Source organism: Taudactylus pleione, unplaced genomic scaffold (genome assembly GCF_031769625.1).
Source record: "Taudactylus pleione unplaced genomic scaffold, aTauple2 ptg000374l, whole genome shotgun sequence".
Taxonomy (NCBI): domain Eukaryota; kingdom Metazoa; phylum Chordata; class Amphibia; order Anura; family Myobatrachidae; genus Taudactylus; species Taudactylus pleione.
Window position 1 is genome coordinate 4,256,415 of NW_028284775.1, and position 24,741 is coordinate 4,281,155.

Consider the following 24,741-nt stretch of genomic DNA (forward strand, 5'->3'; position numbering starts at 1 on the left):
GTTCAGACATGGAGGCGTGAACACACTGCAAACAGCGAACGGTTCATTTGAATAGCCACCCCCTTTTCCTGAACGACCGTCCGCAAATAGCGTCCGGCTCTGAATCAGGCCCAATATTTTGTCCGATCCGGCGGATTGGACAACATATTGTCCACATCGGGCAGTGTGTACCCGTTATGTCGCTGATTATGCGTGCTCACATGCGTCATTACCCATCGGACCTGCATGCACGTCCGACGTGTAATATAGTCAGTGGGGGTCATGCTGCCGAATGCAGCATGGCCCCCGCCGTCGTTCCCGGCATCGAGACCCGCCGCTCTCAATATCGGCTGGGTACACATCGTTAAGTGTGTACCCAGCATAATACATGACTCTTTCAGTGTTTTGCCTAGGGTGAGATGGAGAGTGGAGAAAAGCTGGGCTGGCGTATAGGTAAGGAGGCTATTATGATACCATTGTGCACACAGCATTACAGGAGGGGCGAAGCAGTGATTGCTGCATTACCACCTGAACATTTTCATTCAGCACTGCAGAAAGAAATGTGGAGTCAGAGGGCCAGCCTAGCCCTCTATCTGACTGTAAGAAATTGAGACTGAGACAGACAGTGAGCCTGTCTGACACTGAGTACCAGGTTGAGACGGCCGCTCACCCTCAGTTCGGCCAATCAAAAGCGTCTTCCTCCCAACCAATGAGGTTAGGGTAGAGGTGGCTCCATGCCGTTGTGGTCACGTGACGTGCAGTTCCCTCCCAGTACCTGCTGCTGCTGCCGGCCGGGCTCGGAAGTGGCTGACGGCTCCATGGCTGCAGGTACTATCTTTGGGCTCAAACACCTTATGTGTTTCGCAAGTATTTTTGAGGGAGATGCGTGTGAACTAAACAGGTATAATCGCTACCACAGGCTGTCATTAGCTACGGATAGTGTCTGCCCCTCCTATGCTCTGTGTTTGTGTGTACGAGCCTGTACTGAGTGCACTCTGCAGCCATTGCAAGCCACAGCCAGGCAGAACTTATTGTGCTTATTACCTATTGGTTCTATTTCACGTTCTGATCACGCAATCGGTGCAAACATATGTAATATATAAAGATATAATAGCCACTTAAGGGTGCAGTGCAACCTTTCGGAGTGTACAGCAATCTACTAACATAAGCTCTGCTTATGCACTGTTGTACTGTCTCGATTAGGCTGGCTTTACTTAATAGGAAGTAAAACAGGAAAAAATATCTAATACTGATTTTACACCTAAATCCTGGGTCTGACCCGAGATTGGGAACTCAGGGCCTGATTCAGACCCGCTGGTCGATGTTAGGCCACTGCGCATGCGCACGCCGCAGCTGGTCCGACGTGTGCATGCGAGTAGACCTGGCTAGCGACGGTCGCTCCGGATCTCGCACCAAAAGGGGGCGGCTGTCGATTTTGATCGACAGCTCGCACCGTTTTGAAGAAGTGTGGGGGTGGCTTCACAAATGGAGGCGTTCCCATGCAAACGCCTGCCATTTGTGGGTGGCCCCACTGACATCACTAGTGATGTCAGTGGGAGAGCTTCCGGCTCTATTAGAGCCAGAAGGTCTCTGGGGCTGGCGGCCACGAGACCCTAGCACAAGGGTCTCGTCGCAAGACTGTTGGTCTTGACCATCGCGACCATCATCCTGGCCGCTCGCAATAGCTGTGGGTGGTCACCCACAGCTATGCGAGCGGCCAGGAGGCCACTCCAAAAAAACCCCCCAAAAAACGCCCTGATTCAGAGCGAGCGTCCGGCTCTGTATCAGGGCCTCAGTTCCTAAATGGGTTAGACCCAGGACAGAACTTTTCTAAGGTGGTGCCTATCCGGATTATTCCCGGGCCAGCGCCGTTCACACTGCACATGGGTGCAGTGGAACGCTTCTCCCGTTTCATGGAGATGACATCATCTCCAAGTGCCGAGAAACCCGGAAGTCCCCATGCTGTAAACTGGAGCCAGGTCGAATGACCTGGGTTACCCGTTTACACTGCAGGGTTTCACAGGTTGTTCCCGTGTAAAACCCTGCAAGTTTCCTGGGTTGGGTTGCTGGGTCTTTCGACCCGGGAATCCAACCCTGGCCCCTTTTACACCAAGGAACTACCTGGGTTAACCCTGCAATAATTTAGCTCTGGTGTAAAAGGGGTATGAGATGGTAGCGATTTGTAAATAATAAATGCAATATACTGAATGTATTGGAAAACTTATTGGCCATAGCTTTCAGTCAAGTACAGTAAATGTTACTTTTTAAATAGTCTGTGTATTCAGCATCCCAAATCTGTTAATGGTTTTGCCTGCAGATTTTTAATTCAAGCCATTTGAACTCCTTGGGCTCGATCCAATTAGGTGCGAATTGCAAGTAGCAAGTTTGTTTCTTTAAACTCGCACACATCGCTGCGAAGCGCGCTCCCGAGAATTCTCCAATCCAATTAAAAATGCCTATTCGCATTACTCGCAGCAGAGGGGTGCAAATTGACTGCCAAATGAGATTTGCGAGAAATGCATGAAAATGTGGGGAGACCATCCTGGAACCCCCAAAATGGATTATTTTGTTACAGGACTGTATAAACGGCTGTTTGTGGCCATTAGGAAGTTACTGTAGGTTTTTAAATGGTGTCAAATGGCTGATTTGTGCTTTTTTTCTTTTAAATGCAAGAAAATGGTAAAAAAACAAACATTTTTCATTTACTCTCAAACGAATTAAACGAAAAATGCAAAAAAAGTAGGAAGAAGGGTAATTTTGGGGTACTTTGAGAGCACCTTGAAAAATGGGAAAAAAAATGATAAAAATTATTTTTCAACTAAAAAATGATTGTAATTTACTTTGGGGTGCCTAAACTAACGAAAACAGTTGATTTTGGGGCAATTTGAGGACATTTTTTTTTTTTTTTGTTCCCTCAAAAAATTATATTTAATTAGTGGACTAAATAAGCTAATCAGAACCTTCCAATTGCCTAATTGGTCATTAGGGGGTGGGGGGGTCCAAGGGGTTCAGCACAGTGTCCCCACATTTTAACCTTAATATAAAGATTTTCCTTTCCATGTCTCCCTCAGGGGGGGTGCGAGTGGAAAGTTGCGAATTCAGTCTGACTGATCAGTGTGAGTTGCTAATTGGATTGCAAAATGAATTCGCTATGCGAATTTGAAGTGAAAATTGCAACTTGCACCTCGCATCCTGCAATTCGCACCTAATAGGATTTTCCCCCTTATGTTAATTGATACAACTTGAAATGCTGTGTGCTTTGTGGCATGGCACATTATCATGCTAGAAATAGTCATTAGAACAGGGGGAAATAGTCATTAGAACAGGGGTTCCCAACCATGGTCCTCAAGGCACACTAATACCCCTTTTACACCGGCGCTAAAACCCGGGTTTTTGAAGGGTTAACCCGGGAAGCTCCCTGGTGTAAAAGGGTAGAGGGTTAGATCGCCGGGTTGAGTGACCCGGCAATCCAACCCAGGTAACTAGCAGGGTTTAACACGGGCTTAGCCCGTGAAATAAGAAAAGAAGCCTATTGGGATAAAAAGGCGCTTAGGAAATAACAAAAAAAGATAGAGTAATACTTTCCTTCTATGTATAACTCCTGAGTCCCAATTCCATACAATGGATCAATGTCTCATGGTCACATAAAAGGAGGGAGAAAAACATCCAATAGTGTAATACTGTTTATAATTTAACATGCGTAAACAATATACATATAGAAATTAATGTAGTGGTCTATAATTATGGGGAAGGTCCCCTATACATTCCACTCACAAGTATGAAATGTTATCAGGCATATCAATGATATTATATCCGTGGTACGAAAGACGGGGTTGCCCCCCACACAGGAAACTTACAAATCCTCGTTGGTAATATAGACACATATGATATTAATTGGTCCCCAAACAAACGATTCCTCCTCAAGGCACGTGTCAGACAGCGGTGTTTATTGATGATAAAACAGGTCCAATAATAAAAAACATTTAAAACATCCAAAAATAAAGTAAAATAGGCATGTGATTCATATCCACAGGAAAAAGATGGAAACAGGTTCCCAATATCAAAGGCTAGATGAAAAACGGGATCCCTTTAAGCCTTGAAAAGGTCCTGTATATACCTTGTGGGTATGTGGAAAAACAAGCCAGAGGTCCTCACCTAGCCCGTGAAACCCTGCTATGGGAACAGCGCACTCCGGGTCACGAAGACCTGGAGTGCGCTGCTAGCCGGCCGATTGGTCCGGCTTCAGTGGCGCTTGGAGATGACGTCATCTCCAAGCGTCCAATTTCTCTCCGCAAAAGCCGGGTCTATGCAGACCCGACTGCGGTGTGAGCGGCACTGACTCGGGAATATCCCGAGTCAGCGCCGGCAAAATTCCGGGTCTGATCCGGATAGGAACTTTGTTCCAACTCCGGGTCAGACCCGGAATTTAGGTGGAAAAGGGGTATTACAGTCCTAGTTTGAGGAATAGCCATACTTGAGCACAAGTGACTGAATTAGTACCTCAGTTATATTGATTTAACCATCTGTGCACAATCATGGATATCACTAAAACCAGGACTGTAATACCCCTTTTCCACCTAAATTCCGGGTCTGACCCGGAGTTGAAACAAAGGGCCTGATTCAGAGCCACTCGTAAGCGGCAGCTCGTTCACTCCGAGCGATGTTTGCCCAACTGCGCATGCGTACGGATCGTTATACGCATGCGCGAACCAGTCAGTGCGGCCGAAATTCATGTGCTCGCAAAATAGCGAATGCCTGCTAATTTGAGTGACAGGATGAGGCGTATGTGGGTGGTAACAGGGGAAGGTGCTTGAAATCGGGGAGTGGAGATCCGATCGCACGCGTGCTTAAAGGTCAAAACGGGCGTTTTATGGGTGTGCATATTTAAAACAGCAGCGTCATTGACCACGTCACTTTGTTATTTTTTAGCCAGAACTGCTCGCAAAATTGTGGTAGCAAAAACCAACCACAAGAATAGCGAGCAGCTCATACCCTGTTCGATGTACTCAATTAATCTAATAAATAGCGGACATGACGTAGGATTCGAGCGGCCAGGGGGCGTAGTTTCCCAAAAAACGACCGCAAGTTTTGTTCGCTCGTTCAGACCTAGAGGCGTGAACAGACCGCAAACAGCGAACGGTTCATTTGAATAGCCACCCCTATTTTCTGGACGAGCGAGCGCAAATAGCGACCGGCTCTGAATCAGGCCCAAAGTTCCTATCCGGATCAGACCCGGAATTTTGCCGACTCGGGATATTCCAGAGTCAGCGCCGCTCACACCGCAGTCTGGTCTGCACAGACCCGGCTTTTGCAGAGTGAAAGTGGTCGCTTGGAGATGACGTCATCTCCAAGCGCCACTGAAGCCGGACCAATCGGCCGGCTAGCAGCGCACTCCAGGTCATCGTGACCCGGAGTGCGCTGTTCTCACAGCAGGGTTTCGCAGGCTACGCCCGTGTTAAACCCTGCTAGTTACCTGGGTTGGACTCTCTCCCCTTTTACACCAGGGAGCTGCCCGGGTTAACCCTTCAAAAACCCGGGTTTTAGCTCCGGTGTAAAAGGGGTATTAGTGTGCCTTGAGGACCGAGGTTGGGAATCACTGCATTAGAAGATGGGTAGATTGGATACATGTTTAGCAACAATAGTGGCATATAGTCAATGCTCAGTTTCAATTAATATTAAGGGGCCTAATGTGTGCAGAGACTAGATTCCCCACACCATTACACCAACACCAGCCTGAACCATAGACACAAGGCACAAACGTTTCATGTTATCTATGCCAAATTCTGACCCTGTGCAGCATGGTTTTGCCAAGGTGCTCAATTACTAATGCTGGGTACACACGGTACGATCTGTACCACCAACGACTTGGAAGACATCTTTCAATGAAGTCATCCTGCCACATCTCTGAAGAGGCAAAGTTAACGATATCGTCCAGATTGGCCTGCATGTACGAACGATCATAGATATCGTTATTGTTCATGCGGGAATGCGCATCGTTGGTCGTTCACTGCATAAAAATGAATGATATATCATTGAACGATATTGTTCATAGATATCGTACCGGGTGTACGCACCTTTACTTTTTTGTGCTTTACACCCAACTCTGAATCAGGCCTATAGTTACCATATGATTCACTGATGTATTTTTTTTTTTTTTTAAATTGAGTAAATTTTTATTGCTTTATAGAAATACATTAACAAATAACCAAACAAAATAAATAAAAAATATGTAATAAAAATAATAACATATATATATATATATATATATATACACATATACATACATACACACACACATACATACATACATACATACATACACACACATACACATAACTACATAATCAAATAACAGTATCTGGAATATAAATCCTAGATCTACAAACTGCATCCCAGATCCATTGCTTATAAAAAATATTATATTAATGTGTATACCAAAACAGTAAACATAGAGAATATATATATATATATATATATATATATATACACACATATATACATACACATACATATATATATATATATATATATATATATACACATAAAACATATATAAAAAAGAATTAACAAAAAATACCACACTATACAAATATTGGAATATTGTCAAAATTAACACCTGAAAAATTGGAAAAATCAACTAGATCCCAATAAATTCTCAATTTTTCACACAGCACATTACCTCCAACAAAGTAATAATCTACCTCATTATCCTAACAATAATATACCGGTCAATCATTAGGCAGTGCACGGGCATAACAGGATTTAAGCCAACTGCTCCAGTTAAGTTCATACTTCTTCTCAGCTTTGCGACAAATAAACACATGTTTTTCATGTTCAACAGTGGTACGGACCAAGGACAGCCAAGCATTATAATCTGGTCCTGTAGGAGCCATCCACGACCGAGCCACACATACCTTAGCTCGTGTACACATATTGACAATGTATTGTCCACTACCTCATTGTCCATAGAGCCTAAACAGCACGTCAATGGCGTAGCTAAAGTGGGAGCAATACCTGTATTGGACAAAACGCTCAGAACCTTATTTCAAAAAGTGCTAACCACCGGACAATCCCATAGAAGGTGCCAGAAAGTACCGCTACTAATTTTACACTTAGGGCATATGTCAGATGCTCTCCCCCCAAATTTTAGCAAATGAACAGGAGTTAAATAGGTACGGTGTAGAATAAACAGTTGAATCTGTTGAAATCTTATAGAAGTCGTGGAAATACGAGGAGCTTCTAGAGCATTATCCCATTCCGTATCACTTATAAGGCCAATATCTCTCTCCCACTTTGATCTAAGATGTGGTAAACTATCCTTATGATAAGAAGACAATATATAGGAGTATAAGTAAGAAAGCGTCTTCCGGGGACCTAAAGATAAAAGGAATGACTTCAATGGGGATATTTGAATTAGAGGAGGGCCATCTGAAAATTGAGCCGAGAGAGCATGCTGTAATTGTAAATATCTATAGAAATATGATTGAGGGAGATGATGAGCTTCTTGGAGTTGTGCAAAAGATTTAAGAATTGAAGTGTCATATAAATGACCCAATGTAGTTACACCGTTAGAACCCCATGTCACCTCAAGCTGTAAAGAGGCCAGTTCAGGTAATATACGATAACTACATAGAGAAGTGTCTGGATCTAATCCCGTAAACTGTAGAATACTAGATACCAATTTCCATATCTTAATAGCTTGCATCAACAGGGGAGGGCCTTTCCGTATAATTCTACCCGCAAGCAAGGCCTGCAATAGTGTAAAGTTAGGGAAAATCTGAGAAACCAACAAAACGTGCAGGGCATTAGGGGAGTCATCTTGAAGCCATAACCGTATATGTGCCATCTGCGCCGCATAATAATAAAATTTGAAATTTGGAAGAGCCAAACCTCCCCCAGACCTAGATCGGGTCAAAGCTGCCAGTTGAATACGTGGTCGACGATTCACCCAGACCAATGAAGAAATAAGACTATTCAAACGCCTAAACAATGTATCTGTAATAAAAACAGGAGAATGCTGCAAAACGTACACAAATTTTGGCTGCACCACCATCTTTATTAAGTTAATTCTACCAGTAACGGTAAGAGGGAGCCGGGGCCAGGACTGAAGTTTGCCCTTTAAGTAGACAAACAGGGGCTCAACATTCAATACTATATAGTCCTTTGGGGAATTAGTTATCCAGATACCTAAATATTTAAATTTATTTACCCAACAGAGAGGGAGAGTGACAATGGGAACAGTCGGATACAACCCCCTAAGAGGAAGGATACATGATTTATCCCAGTTTATCTTAAGTCCAGAAAAAATTCCAAATTGTTCTATGACTTGAAGAACCACAGGCATAGCTGTTACATAGTCAGACAAAAAAAGTAATAAATCATCTGCATATAAGGAAACATTGTCCATTCTATTACCCAATTGTAGACCTATAATATCAGGGTGAGAACGTATAATACAGGCTAACGGCTCAATAGCCAATGCAAACAGGGTTGGGGACAAGGGGCAACCCTGTCTTGTGCCCCGAGACAGGGGGAAGGAAGGGGAGATAAACCCATTCACTGACACCCTGGCAGTAGGGTTCGCATACATAAGCTTTGCCCATTTCAAGAATACCGGCCCAAACCCAAAACATAGCATGACCTCCCACAAAAAGGGCCACTCCACAGAGTCAAATGCTTTTGCAGCATCTAATGACACAATAACAGAGGACGATTCCTCGCCATGGGAGGCCTGTAAGTGAGTGTGCAGCCTTCTAATGTTCTCCGACGTCGACTCGCCTGGCATAAATCCTGATTGGTCTGGGTGAACAATCGAAGTGATAACAGTGTTTAGCCGAATAGAAAGGATCTTAGCCAAAATTTTGGCATCTGTGGGAATTAGAGAAATTGGCCTATAGGAATCAGGGTATCTAGGGTCCTTCCCGGGTTTAGGGAGCACAACAATTATGGCTTCAGACATAGATGGAGCGAACAAATTCTCTTCATAGAGCCCATTAAACAGATCTAAAAGTCTTGGAACAAAGATACAAGCATGTTTTTTATATATCTCTATGGGAATCCCATCAGATCCGGGTGCCTTGTTACCGGGAAAGGAACTAATCACAGCATCTACCTCCTCCAGGGTCAACGGGGCATCTAAATACGCCCGAGCCTCGGATGACAATTTTGGAAGCCTAGCAGAAGCAACATATAATGACAAAGCATTCACGTCCTCAGTCAACTGTGTTTGATATAAGTTTTTATAAAATAAACTAAAAACCTCTGCAATATCTTGTGTAGATGTGACCATAGAACCCTCAGGCCCAATTAGTTCCGAGACAACAGCAGAAGGACGATCAGCTTAAACCAAGTGTGCCAAAAAACTACCAGTTCTGTCAGCCTGCATATAATATAAATGAGAACGGAATAACAGTCTACGGTTCATTCTATCTGTCAAATGATCAGTCCACTCTGTCTGTGCAGTCAACCATTTTAAACGTGAAGATTCCAACCTGTCCCCCAAGTAATCCAACTCAAGATTTCTACAGGCCATCTCCAAAACACGTTCTTTTTCCCTATAAAATGTTTTTAATTCTGCTACCCTTTTGATCAGAGACCCACGTAAATAGGCCTTGAAGGCGTCCCAAACATTAGCTACAGAGGCAGATCCCACATTGTCAGTGAAATAGCCATCCCACATAACTTCCAGCTCTGAACCTGCACCCATTTGAAGAAGCCAAGAGGGGTGTAGTTTCCATAAACGGAGACCTCTAGGACTACACATATTGAATTCTACTAGAAGTGGGGAGTGATCCGAGATGATTCACTGATATTTACACGAACTGGCAGGTAATAGAAAGACAAAAGACTGACCACACAGGATAAGAGTGTAAGTTAAGTTTATGAATCTGTTGAAATGATTGATAATGTTTCTCTCTTTACCTAATCTTACTGGTAGCTAATGATCCATACTCAGATAACGAACCAAGTTTATTGCTGGGAATGGGACTGTGAAGCCGCCGGTTCAAATCCCGAAACTGTGAGCCCGACAAATGGAAATCCCGGCTTTGTGAGGTAAGTACCCTAACCCTCCCCAACCCTCCTGTAGGGGTGCATAACCCTAACCTCCCCCTTGTGCCTAACCTCCCCCAGGGGTGCCTAAACCTAACCCCCCTCCTCACCACACCCTGAACCTAACCCTCTTGGGGGGGTTGCCTGACCCTAACCACCCCCCCCCTGGGGGTGCCTAACCCTCCCGGGGGGTGCCTAACCCTAAGTCCCTCCGGGGTGCCCTAAACCCAACCTCCCCTCCTCCCACGGCTGACAAGACGGGCGCTCGGTACTCACCTCACCTGCGTTGTCCTGGATTCCGGCATCGGGATTATGACAGGCGTCTGTATCTCGACGCCTGTCATAAATCCCTAGATGGCATTCTGACGTCTGGATTGTGACTGGCGGCCTTGCGGCCGCTTGTTGCATAATTACATACCTATTGCTGTATGGTCTCTCTGGGTAACAGGGAACTTGGCCTACGACTGTTGCTCCCCAGAGTCAAAATCAACAATGTGAAATAGACCAAAAAAACAGAATAAAAAATAAAAACTGCAGTGCTATATAAATATATGAAAATAGTACATTCCTTTTAAATGCAGTGATGTCAAATGCTGGATGGATTCAGTGAACATCGGTTTTCTCTGGATGTTATTCTGGATATGATAGTTGCTTCGTTAAAACATAAATGGAGACATCATACAGAAGAGGAAACCAATGTGTAGTACTGTTTTTAAAGACCATCAAACATGAAAATGTAATTCAACGTGGGATGTCTGTTCTGAGAAAAATTGTCATGATGTACCCCACTCACATCAAGTGTGGAAAATATGTGTAATAAAAGGTATCTTTGATATTGATATTTTTCCTAGATTGGCGTACCGAGACTCACTTTTTTTTGTTATATGTGAAAACATATAAAGGTATCTTTCTTGCAAATTGATATAGATGGATAGATGTAACTCCGTTCAAATGGATGTAAACACTTTATAATAATAGCGTACCCAAACTCACGCTGTATCATAGGAGTTAAATCATGTAAAGGTTTCTTTAAAATACAAGATATAGGGTCGTACCCCAACCATGTTACTCGATGTTACCGATTGTTTCGGTATGTTGTCCAAGTATACAGATGTGAGTAAGGGGAAGTGGGTGTCCTTATGTCAGGCTGCGATCGCAATGCAAATGCAAACATTTACATATCACAATTGATATTAGCAACTGCGTTGCGTGCATATAAGCAGAATAGCAATCCTTGCTGAATTAGGCCCTATGTTTGAGCAGACAATAGGAGTTTGGGCTCTTCTCTATATACTTTCTAAGGTACACAAGTTTATTATTTACATCTGTTTTAAGCCTTCGGTTTTACATTATATTCTTAATATCGGCTGTTACTAATTTGTACAATTAAGACATAAAACTCATCCTCCTATGCTTTTCTGTGTTACAAGCCAGCAATGGATGACATGCCATGTTTATTAACCCATTGTATTGTGTTTTAAGAGATCTTTTAATAGTATATTTAATAAAAGTAAAGTATTACATTTTTAGTGGTCACTATTAGGGGGGACCTTCATGGATTTAGCTCATGCTCTGTATATTCATACATGATTAAATAAACTACATATGTTTGTTTCGCCATAAGTGCCCCCCACAAAAAAAGAATAATTTTTCCTATCCTCTTTAGGTTATTTCTCAAACTGGCAGGTGTATAGGTGTACCAAATAAAGTATGTGTGTGTGTAATATATATATAATTTATCTCATTATGGGGTATATGGGAGTTTGACTGTTTATATTTCTGACAGTAGCGTATTTAGTGGAGAAGAATGCTTTATAGTAATATATACTGGTAGGGGATGCAGTCAGGAAGCCGACACTCGCGATGCCGACCGCCGGCTTCCCGACTGTCAAATCCCGGCAAGGTACAAATGACAGGCGTTGAAATCCCGACGCCTGTTATTAGACCTATGCCGGGAGCCCAACACCCGGCATACCGATCGAAGATAAGCATAGCGCGGACAGCCGCACGGGGGGAGGGTTACGCTAGGGGAAGGGGGGGTTAGGCACCGCTCCCCGGACACTTAAGTTTAGGCTGCGGGGAAGGGGGGGGTTAGGTTTAGTCACTTAGGGGGGGTTAGGCACTAGGGTGGGGGAGGTTATGGTTAGGCACCCCTAGAGGAGGGTTAGGGGAGAGAATAGGGTTAGTTTTGTAGCTGTCGGGATCTTCACCCCTGCCAGGCTTCCATCTGGCAGTATTTCATACTGATTCCACTGGTAGGTATATCATGAACACAATCCATGTACTATAATCAAAAATCAAAGATGGTTTTAAATACCTGTAATCCATAGATCTCAGTGTATACCTTCAATGTGGAGCGCTTATAGTTAAGTGATTTTTTAATTTTATATTAACATTAGTTAGTTTTGAGCACTAATCTATACCAAATGATCAAAGTATGTGAAACTAGTTTAGAAGCCATCTGAACATTTTAAGGGGTCAATCCAATTATGCGCAATGCACTCGTGGGTGCAAGTCATCGTGACAACAGCCGCACTTGACGGCAACCTAAAATTGCTCAAAACTGCGCGCAGGCCCAGAGGGCTGCTTACAAAATTGAGTGAGTTCAGCCTGAAAGAGGGCCGCGAAGGGTGCGAGATGCGGTGCAGTTCCCGGCGTTTGAACGCAGTGGCAACAGCAAAACGCGCCCGATTCGCAACCCTCACGGCTACCCCTAGAAAATCAGTGAAGTGACTTCTATAGAAATCACATCAAAAAGCTATGCACAAAAAACAGATTTAGGAGCTGTCAATACCTAGATCTTTGTATGTCTCCAACTGGTAGACTGATTACTAACTTTTATTCTTTTTTTGTTTGGAAGCAAAAGAAAGCAAGGAACCCACACCAAAGTTGGAAGATTCGGAGGTAACTGGTGTAAATGATTAAATGTCCTGTTTGATGAAAATAAATTCTGTATTCACTGACCCTTGTTGTTTTATGCTGGGGAGCGCGCATCGTCAGCGACATAGCGGTTACACACTGCCCGATGTGGACGATATGTCGTCCAATCCGCCGGATCAGACGACCTATCGTCTAGTGTGTACCTGGCTTTACATTAGCTCTCCTACTCTTGGAATTGTGCTGCTAAGGACATACTTTCATGGTGAACTAAGAGGTTATGAGTATTTCAACTTTAAAAAAAATCTCTAGAAGACAGGCAAAAGACTGCATGATTACGACATTGTAATCATGCAGTCGTTTGTCAGTCTGTGATGTGCCTACACTGAACGAGCAGTCGTTCAGTGTAGGCACAATCAATCATCTGCAAACATGCTGAACCTGACGTTATCGTCAGGTTGACTAGCATGTTTGCCCGATGATTTTTTAAACAATCTGCCAAAGATTTTCGAACGATCAAACGATATCGTTATCGTTCAATCGCTCATTTTAATCGTCTAGTGGATAGGCAACTTTATATTCTATTCTTTCTATTTAGCTCTACAGAGAAATTTCTGTTACATTTTTACATTATGTTAACTTATCATTGTTTTTTCTCTTGTACCTTATTGTTTTAAGATATAATTTTGAAACTTGACTATCCACTGTCAGGGCTTTATAGTCCATGGTCTGTTATACTGTCATGTATCTTCTATACTTAATTTGTTGGTGAAATTTATTTACTGAATATAAGGTTCACTACATCTCCCCCCTTAAGGCTCATATACAAGGGATGATGTGCTGTATGAATGGTATTGGTGAAAGCTTTCCCTTGAACTGTAGTGCAGGACAAGTGATATTGGGTGTACACACTGAAAGATATCTTTACAGATATCTTTCAGTGAAGTCATCCTGCCACATCTCTGTCCAGGCAAATCTTGATGATATCGTCAGATTGGCCTGCATGTACGGACGACCGAAGACATCGTTAACGACCCGCGGGAGCATGCATCGTTGATCGTTCACTGCATACACACTGAACGATATATTGACAGGTGCCATTGTAACAAGATAATCAATGCTATTCACTTCACCTATCATTGGTTTTAATGTTGTGGCTGATGGGTGTATAATTGCTCTTGGTAGTGTTATGATGAATACAGGAGTATACTAATACCCTTCCTCATTGTAAGGTACTTTTCTGACTGTTGTCATTGATGCTACTATAGAGAAGAAACTGTTCTTATGAGAAAAAGATATTAGTTTATCTCCACTGATTGTTATTTCTTTGTAAATTATTAGCGTTCCCGCTATACTGTTTTAGCGGGGCGCTGTGCCCTGCCCGCCTTCTGGAGGGCAAAAAGCACCCTGCCCTCACCGCGCAGCACACCGCTAAGACAGCCTGCGGGTGCCGTCTTCACCCGCAGGTCGCAGTTTCCTGCGGGTGGGGAAATGTGCGGTGACCCGGTCACCGAGGGTGAATATACGCTGGGCACATGCGCTCGGCATCTATTTTACCTGTCAGCAGTGCTTGGGGCTGCCAGTCATGTCCGTAAGTGCCGGGCACACCCCCACGAGTGACGAAAGCGTGACGGGTTTTATACACGCCCCCTTTTCGTCTGCCGCCGGAGCTAGAGTGAACACTAAATTATGTTTCAGTAAATCCCAATATGGAGCAGGACAGACACTATTAAACCTAATTCCATTAATTTGATACAGTGTTGATATTGAAACTAAATGCAACATTAGAAATACATATATCTGTTGTGGTTATATTGTATTATACATATGTAAATTGTATCCAGTATTGCTTGAATGATTAAGTTTAACTGACTTATATAATCAGAGTATTATGCTCTTATTTTATGTGTTGATATTTTTATGCATATTTTAGTAGCATTTTATATGTTAAAGCTCCAATACATTCTATATGTGGAATATCAGCTGTGGTCTAGGCTATTGGTTTAGCAGCACAATTCCTTTTTTCCTTCTTTAACCTCTGCTCTAAAGGATGAATTAATAAGAGCAAGTGACTATAATATATATGTCTAGAAGCAAATGTAATTATTATTTTAATTTTATAGGATTCAGATTCCAGTGAAGAGAGCGGCAGTGCATCAGAAAGTAAGATACATTGTGCAATCAGTCATGAAATCAAAATCAAATGTCTTTATTTTTCTATGGAAATGTCATTGATCCATAGGATGTTTCCTGGAAAATAGCTAGAGTTTTTTTTATAGTGTCAGACAAGCGTTTCAGAATGCTGGATTTTCTGGCTGAGAACAGATTTGATATGCTCCGTGGGTTCCACAGTTCTTTGTCATACGCTTTTTTCTTAAATGGTAACTTCATCTAAATTGGCTTTTGACTAAAACAATCATGATGGGTACTGGAATAACTGTTACTTGAGAGAGGAATTATGGTTACTATTTCCTATACTATATATTCTACACTGTTGTTGCAATGACAGATAATATTGTGGATAACTATGTATGGTGTGTCGGTAGAACAGGGTTCGGCTAATTCACTGTTTTTCAATTAAATCTGTGGGCCGAATTCAATTAGAGGCGAAAAGTGCCATCTGGCGTAAAGCGGAATGAATTCACCTGTATTGACGCAATGTTTTCTCCGTGCATGTCTACGCTTTTTGCCCTATTCATTTGTAAAACAGCAAAAACGCGGATAGACGAATGTAGCGTAAAGATAAACTAGCGAAAAGGATATATTTTTTGGGGGAAATCAGTCTGTACCCAATAAAAAGGCTAAGTGATCCTGGGTAATAAAAGTATTTAGTGAACTTATTTTGAGGCAAATTTGCGGAAAAATTATAGAAAGCAATGTTTTTTTCAGAAAAATAAGTATCATAGTTAAATTTGGAGTACATGTAAATGGGTACTAGTATATTTTGATGTCTCTGTGAAGATTTAAAAATACACCTGCTGTAGCCACGTGCAATCCCCATAACACCTGTCTCATCCATATAGCCCCCCCAAATTACCAGGCCTCCCACTCATTTATCAACACTTTTTGCATTTACATTTTTTTTTTTTGACTGATTAGTCTTTAGGTGGGGTGTTAAAAGGATTCTGGATCAGATCCCCACATTTGCACCCCAAAATAGCAATTTTGCACTTCCAATTCGTCTGCCTATTGGTGGAGAAACTTTTTAACCTATTTTTCCATTTAAAGTTTTCGCGTTGGCGAAAACGTCCTGGAACTGAGGCCCTGATTCAGAGCCGGACGCTCTGACAGAGCGCTCGCTCTGAATCAGGGCCGTCCCTCTTACTTTTTGGAGCATCTGCCGCAAGCCCTGGAGTGCTTTTGGCTCTATCAGCTTGGCAGTCGTTATTCGGGTCTCGCTCATGCACACGATGGAGCCGCCTCCGTCGTGCGCATGCGCACTTGGGCAACATCGACCCGCTTGCGAGCGGGTCTGAATCAGGCCCTCAATACGGAGAAAAGTTGAAAACAGGCGAAATGCGCAAATCGGCGAAAACTTTTCGCTAAACGGCACTTTTCGTGGCTAATTGAATCGGGCTCTAAGTTCATTTTCTCAGCATCTTCCGTCATTTCTGCCTTAGAGAAGCACTCCATTTTATTGTCGGTATATTAGTGTATACATAGTACTTAATTCATTTTCCAAATACAATTTTTAAGTTAAACAATGTGTGCAATGTATTCATTTTAGTTTCATAGTACATACTTAATACATATCTGCACTTTACTGTATATGATACAGTAGTTCCATCAGATACAGGAAACTCCATTTTAGCAACCTTCTGGTGGTGATTAAACACTGGAGTCTTCTTACTATAAGCTGGTTCATCATCCGGAATATCTAAGATTGATTTAACCGCCCTCACTAAAGAAGGAATATCCACTGTGGACGGATGATCCTCCTCCCCCAGGCTAGACCCTGGAGAGGAACCCTGTGCATCAACTGATTCCTCTGATGATGCCTCTGATTCCATATGTTGGGCAGACTGATAAAAAGATTTCTTGCGCTTAGGCGCCTTAGTAACTATCGGTTTGCTTTCAACATTAGATGGTGCCATACTCTGACTAGAATGGCCATAAAGATCCTTCCAGGAAGGATGCATAGGAGGTGCAAATATGGCATGCTGTGGACACTCCATCCAAGGAGGCATTGTGGGAGCAGCCATACGATCCACAAACTGATTCATTACCTGGGACAAAGAGGATACCCAAGCTGGCTCTTGTCCAGGGCCAGGGAAACTGGACTGGTTGAGGTGCTCTTTATAACCGACAACAGAGAAACCATCTTTTAAGTCCTGAGGGGACAAACAGGCCATACATGATTTACATGGAACCGGCACAGGGGACCCCCCCCCTCTTGTTTCCCTTTATCTTTTGATATGTTCAATAAAGGTAATAAATGCAATGTTATGTGACAGCGTTTGAACAAAATCTTAATGAATGTGATGTCCTCAAAGAAAAACCTTCACCCCAAGAGGATGGAGAGACAAAACAGTGATAGTTATATTTGACAGAAATAAAAGACAGTGTCAATACAGCAGCTAGCAAACAGTTCCACACAATGCATATGTAACATAATTACAATCGACTCTAAATCAACTACACAAACACCAGGAACGGTAGGATATAGAGCACTATATACTTTAACAAAGGGAGAGATATACAGGGATACTGACCCAAACCCTCCGGAGACCAGTGACTAAAACAGCACACTGGTAGTGGACCGTGAGCGTTTCAAATACATGTGGAGTGTAGGCGGAGCAACCCAGACACGCAGAACCCTTCGTAAGGACTGGGTCAGGGGAGGAGCTGCCGGGGGAGCGTCTACCTCCCATAAGCTGCATCAACCAGCTGGGTACGCTGGCCTCATGGCAGCAGATATGCGTCTGCTGCCGATCCCCTGCGTCAGACAATAAGGCCCCAGCGGTCTAGTCAGAATGAGCACACTCCCGGGCCCTGATTGCAGCAGCTTGCAGTGCGTCCTGGCGCTGGAAGCAAAGACTGCCGCACACGATTGCTCATAAGCGAGGAATCTCCTTCCCTGACCTCTCCATGCATCCGGTTGCGTCCGGGTCCCAGCATCGCTGCTAGCAAGCTCAGCCAAGACCCGCCGGAATCACTAGCACTGTTACTGGTGTTGCGGCCCAGCAGAGTTATATGGAGTCGCAGTACATGCGTCTTAATTCAGAAGCTTAGTACTACCAATTCGAAAACATAGAAATAAAATAAAAAGCTTAGGACTGCCTGAGCAGTCCCCTGTTACAAAGGTGCGTCTTAATCCTGCCGCACCAAACTAACAACGGAAGTCCTGCGGCTAGGTGTGGGGCATATATGGAGGAGGAGCTGAAGCTTTAACTGTTTGGTGCCTGGATCTCTCCAACCATAATATCCCCATTGTATCCCTGTGGATCCCTATGTACACTGAAGAAGAAATACAAGAAGAGTATCACCCAGCGCTCAATTCCTATTTTTGATTTGTAACCTATTTTTGTGGCTGATGGCTATAACACTATTTACACATTACCATTGTATATCATAGTATGTAGAAAGAGTCACAGAACTCGTATGCATGCAATTCTTATTTGCTATGAGTCAACTTCTGGTCAAAGCTTAGACCATTTTTGAGACTTACTGATACAGCAAAGCAGCAAATATTGTGGGCCAAATGTAATAGGGTGTCTGTTTTGGTAAATTGCAAGTTTGGTGCTAAACTCGCAATTTTTCACAACTCTCCAATGTAATAGGGTGTCTGTTCACTAAAACTCGCATTTTTCAGAGTTACTAAAACTCCCCATTCTCAAACTCGCATCCAGATGTTTTCACATTGAAAACAATCAACTCGCCCAATGTAATAGAGTGTCTGTTTCAGACTCGCAAAAAAAAGATTACACAGAAACATGCACATATCCATGAGATATGTATATGTTTCTGTGTGTACTTATGTAAAATGTTTTTAAATTAAAAAAAACCTGCACCCCCTCCCCAAAAGCATAACCAGCCCCGGGCTTTATAAAGCCTGTTCTGGTTCTAAAAATACAGGGGCCAAAATGTGTAGGGGGCCCCTGTATATTCAGAACCAGCACAGGGCTTTGTTGAGCTGGTCTTGGTTTTGGAAAATCAGGGGACAAAATGAGAAGGGGTCCCCTGAAAATTCCAGAACCAGCACCGAACTCTTTCTAGCGGGGGGATAATGCCACAGCCAGGGAAAACCTTTCACCGGTTTCCACGGCCAAAGCATTATCCCTGACCGCTAGTCAGTCCAGGCCGGGGATCCCTGGGGAGTTGGGTACCCTCCCAATAAAGGGGTACCCCTCTCCAGGGCACCCCAGGCCTAGACTGATAGCCCGGGGCTATCTCCGGCACCCTATGGCCGTGGGTGCCGGGTTGATAGTGTTAGTGTAAAGTGTAAAAATGAAGTTTCCATATTGTCTTTAGTTGTAGAACAACAAGTACCAGCAAGCCTCCCACTGTGTATGTTTGTTTATTTACGTATTTCTTTAGTTGTGGAACTACAAGTGCCAGTGGGCACTTGTAGTAATGCCCCGCATGCTGGTATTTGTGGTTCTCCAAATACCAGCATGCAGGGGAGGCTTGCTGGTACTTGTGGTTCTACAACTAAAGACAATATGGAAACTTCATTTTTACACTTTACACAAACACTATCAATCCGGCACCCACGGCCATAGGGTGCCGGGGATAGCCCCGGGCTATCAGTCTAGGCCTGGGGTGTCCTGGAGAGGGGTACCCCTTTATTGGGGGAGGTACCCAACTCCCCAGGGATCCTGGGGAGTTGGGGGCCTGGACTGACTAGCGGTCAGGGATAATGCTTTGGCTGGGGAAACCGGTGAAAGGTTTTCCCTGGCTGTGGCATTATCCCCCCGCTAGAAAGAGTTCGGTGCTGGTTCTGGAATTTTCAGGGGACCCCCTACTCGTTTCGTCCCCTGATTTTCCAGAACCAGGACCAGCTCAACAAAGCCCTGTGCTGGTTGTTAATGTACAGGGGCCCCCTACACATTTTGGCCCCTGTATTTTTAGAACCAGAACAGGCTTTATAAAGCCCGGGGCTGGTTATGCTTTTGGGGAGGGGGTGCACGTTTTTTTTAATTTAAAAACATTTTACATAAGTACACACAGAAACATATACATATCTCATGGATATGTGCATGTTTCTGTGTTAATCTGACCTGCTCAGGATGTACTCGCTAGCCTGAAGCAGGTCTATTATTTGGGGACTTTTGGTATTTTTAGAACCAGAACAGGCTTTATAAAGCCCGGGGCTGGTTATGCTTTTGGGGAGGGGGTGCACGTTTTTTGTTTAAAACACACACAGAAGCCATCACGGATCTCACTGATCTGTGATGGCTTCTCTAAAACTCGCACCTTTTAATGCTACTCGCATTAAAAGGTGTCAGTTTACATAGTCCTAAACTCGCAAATGCATTAGCTACGAGCTGAAAAGTTCGCAGGCTATTGAATTTGCGAGTTTCAGTACAAACTCGCACTTTTTAAAAGTGCGAGAAAGTGCGAGTTTGTACTGTTATCAAAACTGACACCCTATTACATTTAGCCCATAGTGTCCAGTAAAGTGAACATTATTGTGTGAACCTGCAAGTATGTTTTTATAGCACCCTGTTATTACTATTGTCATGTCACAGTAAATACCAGTATATAGATATTGTTAGCTATGATTATGCGGTATACTTTCTATAATAAATTGACAAATCTAACATCCACCATAATGAGGTTAAAGACAAAAATGACTTTAAAGCACCTGCAAAAACACAATGATAAATAATAAGTCAAATAATATCTTCTATATTTAGAGCATCAGCATCAGTTGGTCATTGTTTTTTTGAGATATCACTGTGCTTGTGATCAAAACTGTGGTAACATTTGCATGTCTAGGCTTAAAGATATTGTAGCCAGGGAATGTATGTTTATTTTCACTGCACACAAGAATTTTTTTTTGCCAGTGGATTTTCTGCGTAATCTTTTCTCCCGGACACTGGGCCTTGGCACTCCAGAAAAAGTCCTTGATGAACTGACCCTGGAAGGGGTGAGCAAGTTTATGCTTGGCGACAAATGTAAGTCACATTCCATATACTTTATTTTTTTTATTCTAAAAAAGTTTATTACAAAGAATTCTAAGTTAATTGATCAGTGCTCACCTCCTAGGGTCCAATGATAGGTCCTCCCTGCAGCTGCAGCTGGTACCAGAATATCAGTTAGGCAAACCTTTCATGATCTGTTGAATCCGAATCATTTGTATATAGAAAATGAATATACAAAAAATATAGTATATGTAAGAAACCTTAGAGTAAGGAATTGTATCTGTTCCTGAAAGATGTGACATTTTTCTATATTCTAAAAAAAAGGCTTATGGAATATTAAAAAATACTTTCTGTTAATGCAGGAAGAACATTTCAGATTCAAATGGCAATTATTTATAATTGGTAAAAATGAATGAGGGAAACTTCATCCTCATCCCTCACTAATAAAATATGGGGCGCTACAGTGCTATGTTGAATAGCGCCGGAAATGACTCCCTGGAGCAATTCAGTTGTCCACCTTGCGCCCTACACTTAAGTCGGGAGATGCAGGTTACGGCGCCTAATGCCAGGTGTTGAGTTGCGGTAACCTACTTTCTCCGCATTCTCTGACTTAAGTGCCGGCCGCGATACTAAACCAACATTGCGGCCCTACTTTAGTTGGATTTCTGCTCTAACCTCAGGAGGGTGCAAGCAGAAATCCTCTAGTCGGGGTTAAGAACGTGGCATATATATAATATGCACATTACAATTATTAATTGATAGTCTTATGGCTGCTGTAGAAACTGGTAGAAGTAATTTTAACTTTTTTTTTTTTTTTGTGAATTATTATTGATCCATGCCAACGAACTAGTATTTAAGAGTATGACCTTCAGTCAGTGAGGGAGATATAACATGGAGAGTGAAAAAGTACCAACCAATTAGCTCCTAACTCACTTTACAGGCTATTTGTGCACCTGAGATTTATCTGTTTCTGTGTTTGAAAAATTACAGGTAGGAGCTGATTGGTTGGTACTTTATCACTCTCCACTTTATCACTCTCCAAGGCTTAGTGCATCTCCCCCATTATCTGGAATCCACCATCTGGTCAGTGAAGGAAATTACAGATAAATAAAATTAGCATATTTTGTATAACTGTGAAGCATACATTTACACATTAAGTGGAGGGAAAACATTGTGTACAGACAAAGGAGTGAAATCTGGTGCTAGTCTGTTGCTGTATGATAAAAATCTGCCTCTTTGCTGTGAGTGCCACATACTTTCCAAAAGAATTACCCAGAAGTTTTGAAAGTCGTTTCACTATTACAACTTGCTTCACAGTAGGATTATGGTTATTAACATTGTAACTAAGCCCTCTTTCTTCTTCAGGGTCCATAGGGCTCCACAGGGAGACAATGGGGTGTAGGTGGGACCTTGGAGGACTGGACACCAACAGCAATGCTTTTCAATCCCAGGATGCTTCGGTCCTTCCCCCTATACCCCGCCCACAGCCTGAGGGCAACTCAGTTTCATTGGTGTCAGGCAGGAGCTGAGTCACCATTTTTAACAGTGGGGCTGCTTCAAGCAGCCCAAGCTTATTTTTGAGATTTTTTATTTTTAGTGTTTTAAACAGCAGCAGCAAAAGACTGTCCCTTGGACATCTGCGCTGCTGCTCCATCACCCCTCCGCGGTGCCGTGACACTAGGTACTCCTGGCAGGGCTCCCCGGACCCCAGACTGCAGCCCAGAATCCAGGGACAGGTAAGGCGGACCGCGTCTTTAAACAGTCTAGCCTCTAGTCTCTGGAGACGGACTGGAGGCGCTGATGTGGGCACTGGTGCGTTCACAACTTCACTAGACCACCGGAGCATTAATATACAGACGCAGAGGCATATTTAGAGGCCAGGGGACCCGGTGGTTAACATCAGGATGGGGAGAAGGCGCTCTCCCTGCAGCCACTCCCCAGCTCAGGGTGCCATTCTATTGCGGTCTAGCTATTCCCTGAGCTGCTCCTTCCTCACCCTCCACCCCCTCAGAGAAGCACGGCAGCCATTTTCTGCTTCATAGGTTTCCGGTAATGCTGGGTCCAGTCTCCCTGTATATCTCTCCCACGGGCCGGGTTATACAGCACTATATCTTGTAAGCCACTGCAGTCTGTGTAGTTGATTGTAGTGCCAATTGCAGATAGTATTTTTTTCTGTGTTTGTATGTGATGTCTACTTTCTATACTGTTTTATTTTAATGTACCCTGATATACTAAGGTATGGGGGGTTCATTGTACCTCACATCTCCTATATATTTGTGAGGGCTGTTACATACTATATAGCGTGGTTGCACACTACACTGTGCTATATTACACATACTGCAGGGTATTCACTGCAATGTATCATACTGTGTGTTTTATTATTCTTGTGGCTATGTCTGGCAGAAGAAAGAATAACAAGCAGGCTGATGCTGCTGCTCCTACTTTGGAGTCTTGTAACTTCTGCTCAGCGTGCTTAGCCCCAGATGACCTCATTCAGGATGGTCTTTGTACAAATTGTTGCACAGACTCAGGCCCCTCAGCCCCGGTGTCTCCTCCTCAGGACCCACCCTGGGCTGCCTTTTCTCAGGTACTGACAAAGATTGCGGACCACTTAGCAATCCCATGGTAGCCCCCACTGTGGAATGGCCAGAGCAGGTACTCCCTGCAAATCCTTTGCTTCCCCCATGGGTAGACGTACTCTCTACCTCAGTACATGGTTTGACTAATATCTCTACAGTTTTTCAGCAAATGCTGCAAAAGGAAAAGCCTTTACCTACTAAACGTGCTGTGTTCTCTTCCCAGTCCACCCAGTTATCCGATTCTGATATATCATCTGGGGAGGCGGAAGACGCAGACCTCTCTCACTCTGACTCCATCTTAGGAGACGAGGAGCCACCCTCTAAATTAAATATACCTGCTCTTGTGAGAGCTGTAAAATCTATTTTACAAATAGAAGAGGAAGAACCCGCTCCTAAGAAAAAACAACCACTTTTTAAACGACAAAAGGTAGTTTTACCAGTTTTCCCTCACTCTGATCAGTGAATCATGGAATATGCCTGGTAAAAGGTTTCAAATTCCAAAATGTTAAGTTCCTTTTACCTTCTTCCAGCTACTGATTGCACTAAATGGGAAGTGGATTCTCATGTAACATGTCTGGTGAAGAATGCCACCTTACCCATTGGTAACCTCTTTGACGAAGACTATAGATAGGCGTATAGAAGCTTGTCACAAATCCATATACTCTCTTGCTGGAGCTATTACTCGTCCTGCTAAGGCTACGGCCCGGTTGGCAAAATCCATTGAGAGTTTGGCAGAGGCCCTAGAAGAGACATCCCCTCCCCCCAAGGCTTCAAAGGAACAACTATCCTACATATCTCACATTAGACAACTATCCTACATATCCAATATCCCTTCTTCCTCAAGTTCTTCGGAAGTTCAAGCAGGAAGGGGGCACAGTCCTGTTGATAGCTTCGGCTTGGCCCAGGCACCATTTGTACTCCCATCTTCAGTCTCTCCATAGTCGTTTCTCTTCACCTTCCTCTACGGGTAGACCTGTTGTCTCAGGGTTCATGTCTACATCCGGACCTGGCCCATCTGTACGGCTTGGCTCTTGAGAAATCCGTCCTAACGGCTAAGGGATTTTCCAGTTCTGTGGTCCAGACCATGCTCAGGGCCCGTAAACCGGCCTCAGCCAGGATCTATCACAGAATATGGCATACATATATCTAATTCTGTGCTCCAAGAAACT

The 24,741-nt window shown here is 43.4% G+C and overlaps 1 protein-coding gene across 4 annotated transcripts in view; it reads left to right on the forward strand.

Moving 5' to 3' along the window:
- The first annotated feature begins 710 nt into the window (after window positions 1–710).
- SIRT2 (sirtuin 2) overlaps window positions 711–24,741 on the forward strand; it is a 92,915-nt gene continuing 68,884 nt past the window's right edge. The window contains exons 1-4 of one of the 4 annotated variants that reach the window (XM_088444958.1): window positions 711–807; window positions 12,890–12,933; window positions 15,030–15,069; window positions 20,916–21,026. In XM_088444958.1, the coding sequence (XP_088301084.1) occupies window positions 714–807; window positions 12,890–12,933; window positions 15,030–15,069; window positions 20,916–21,026 (289 nt within the window). In that variant the 5' untranslated portion in view covers window positions 711–713. The other 3 variants (XM_088444959.1, XM_088444960.1, XM_088444961.1) reach the window with 3 other exon arrangements.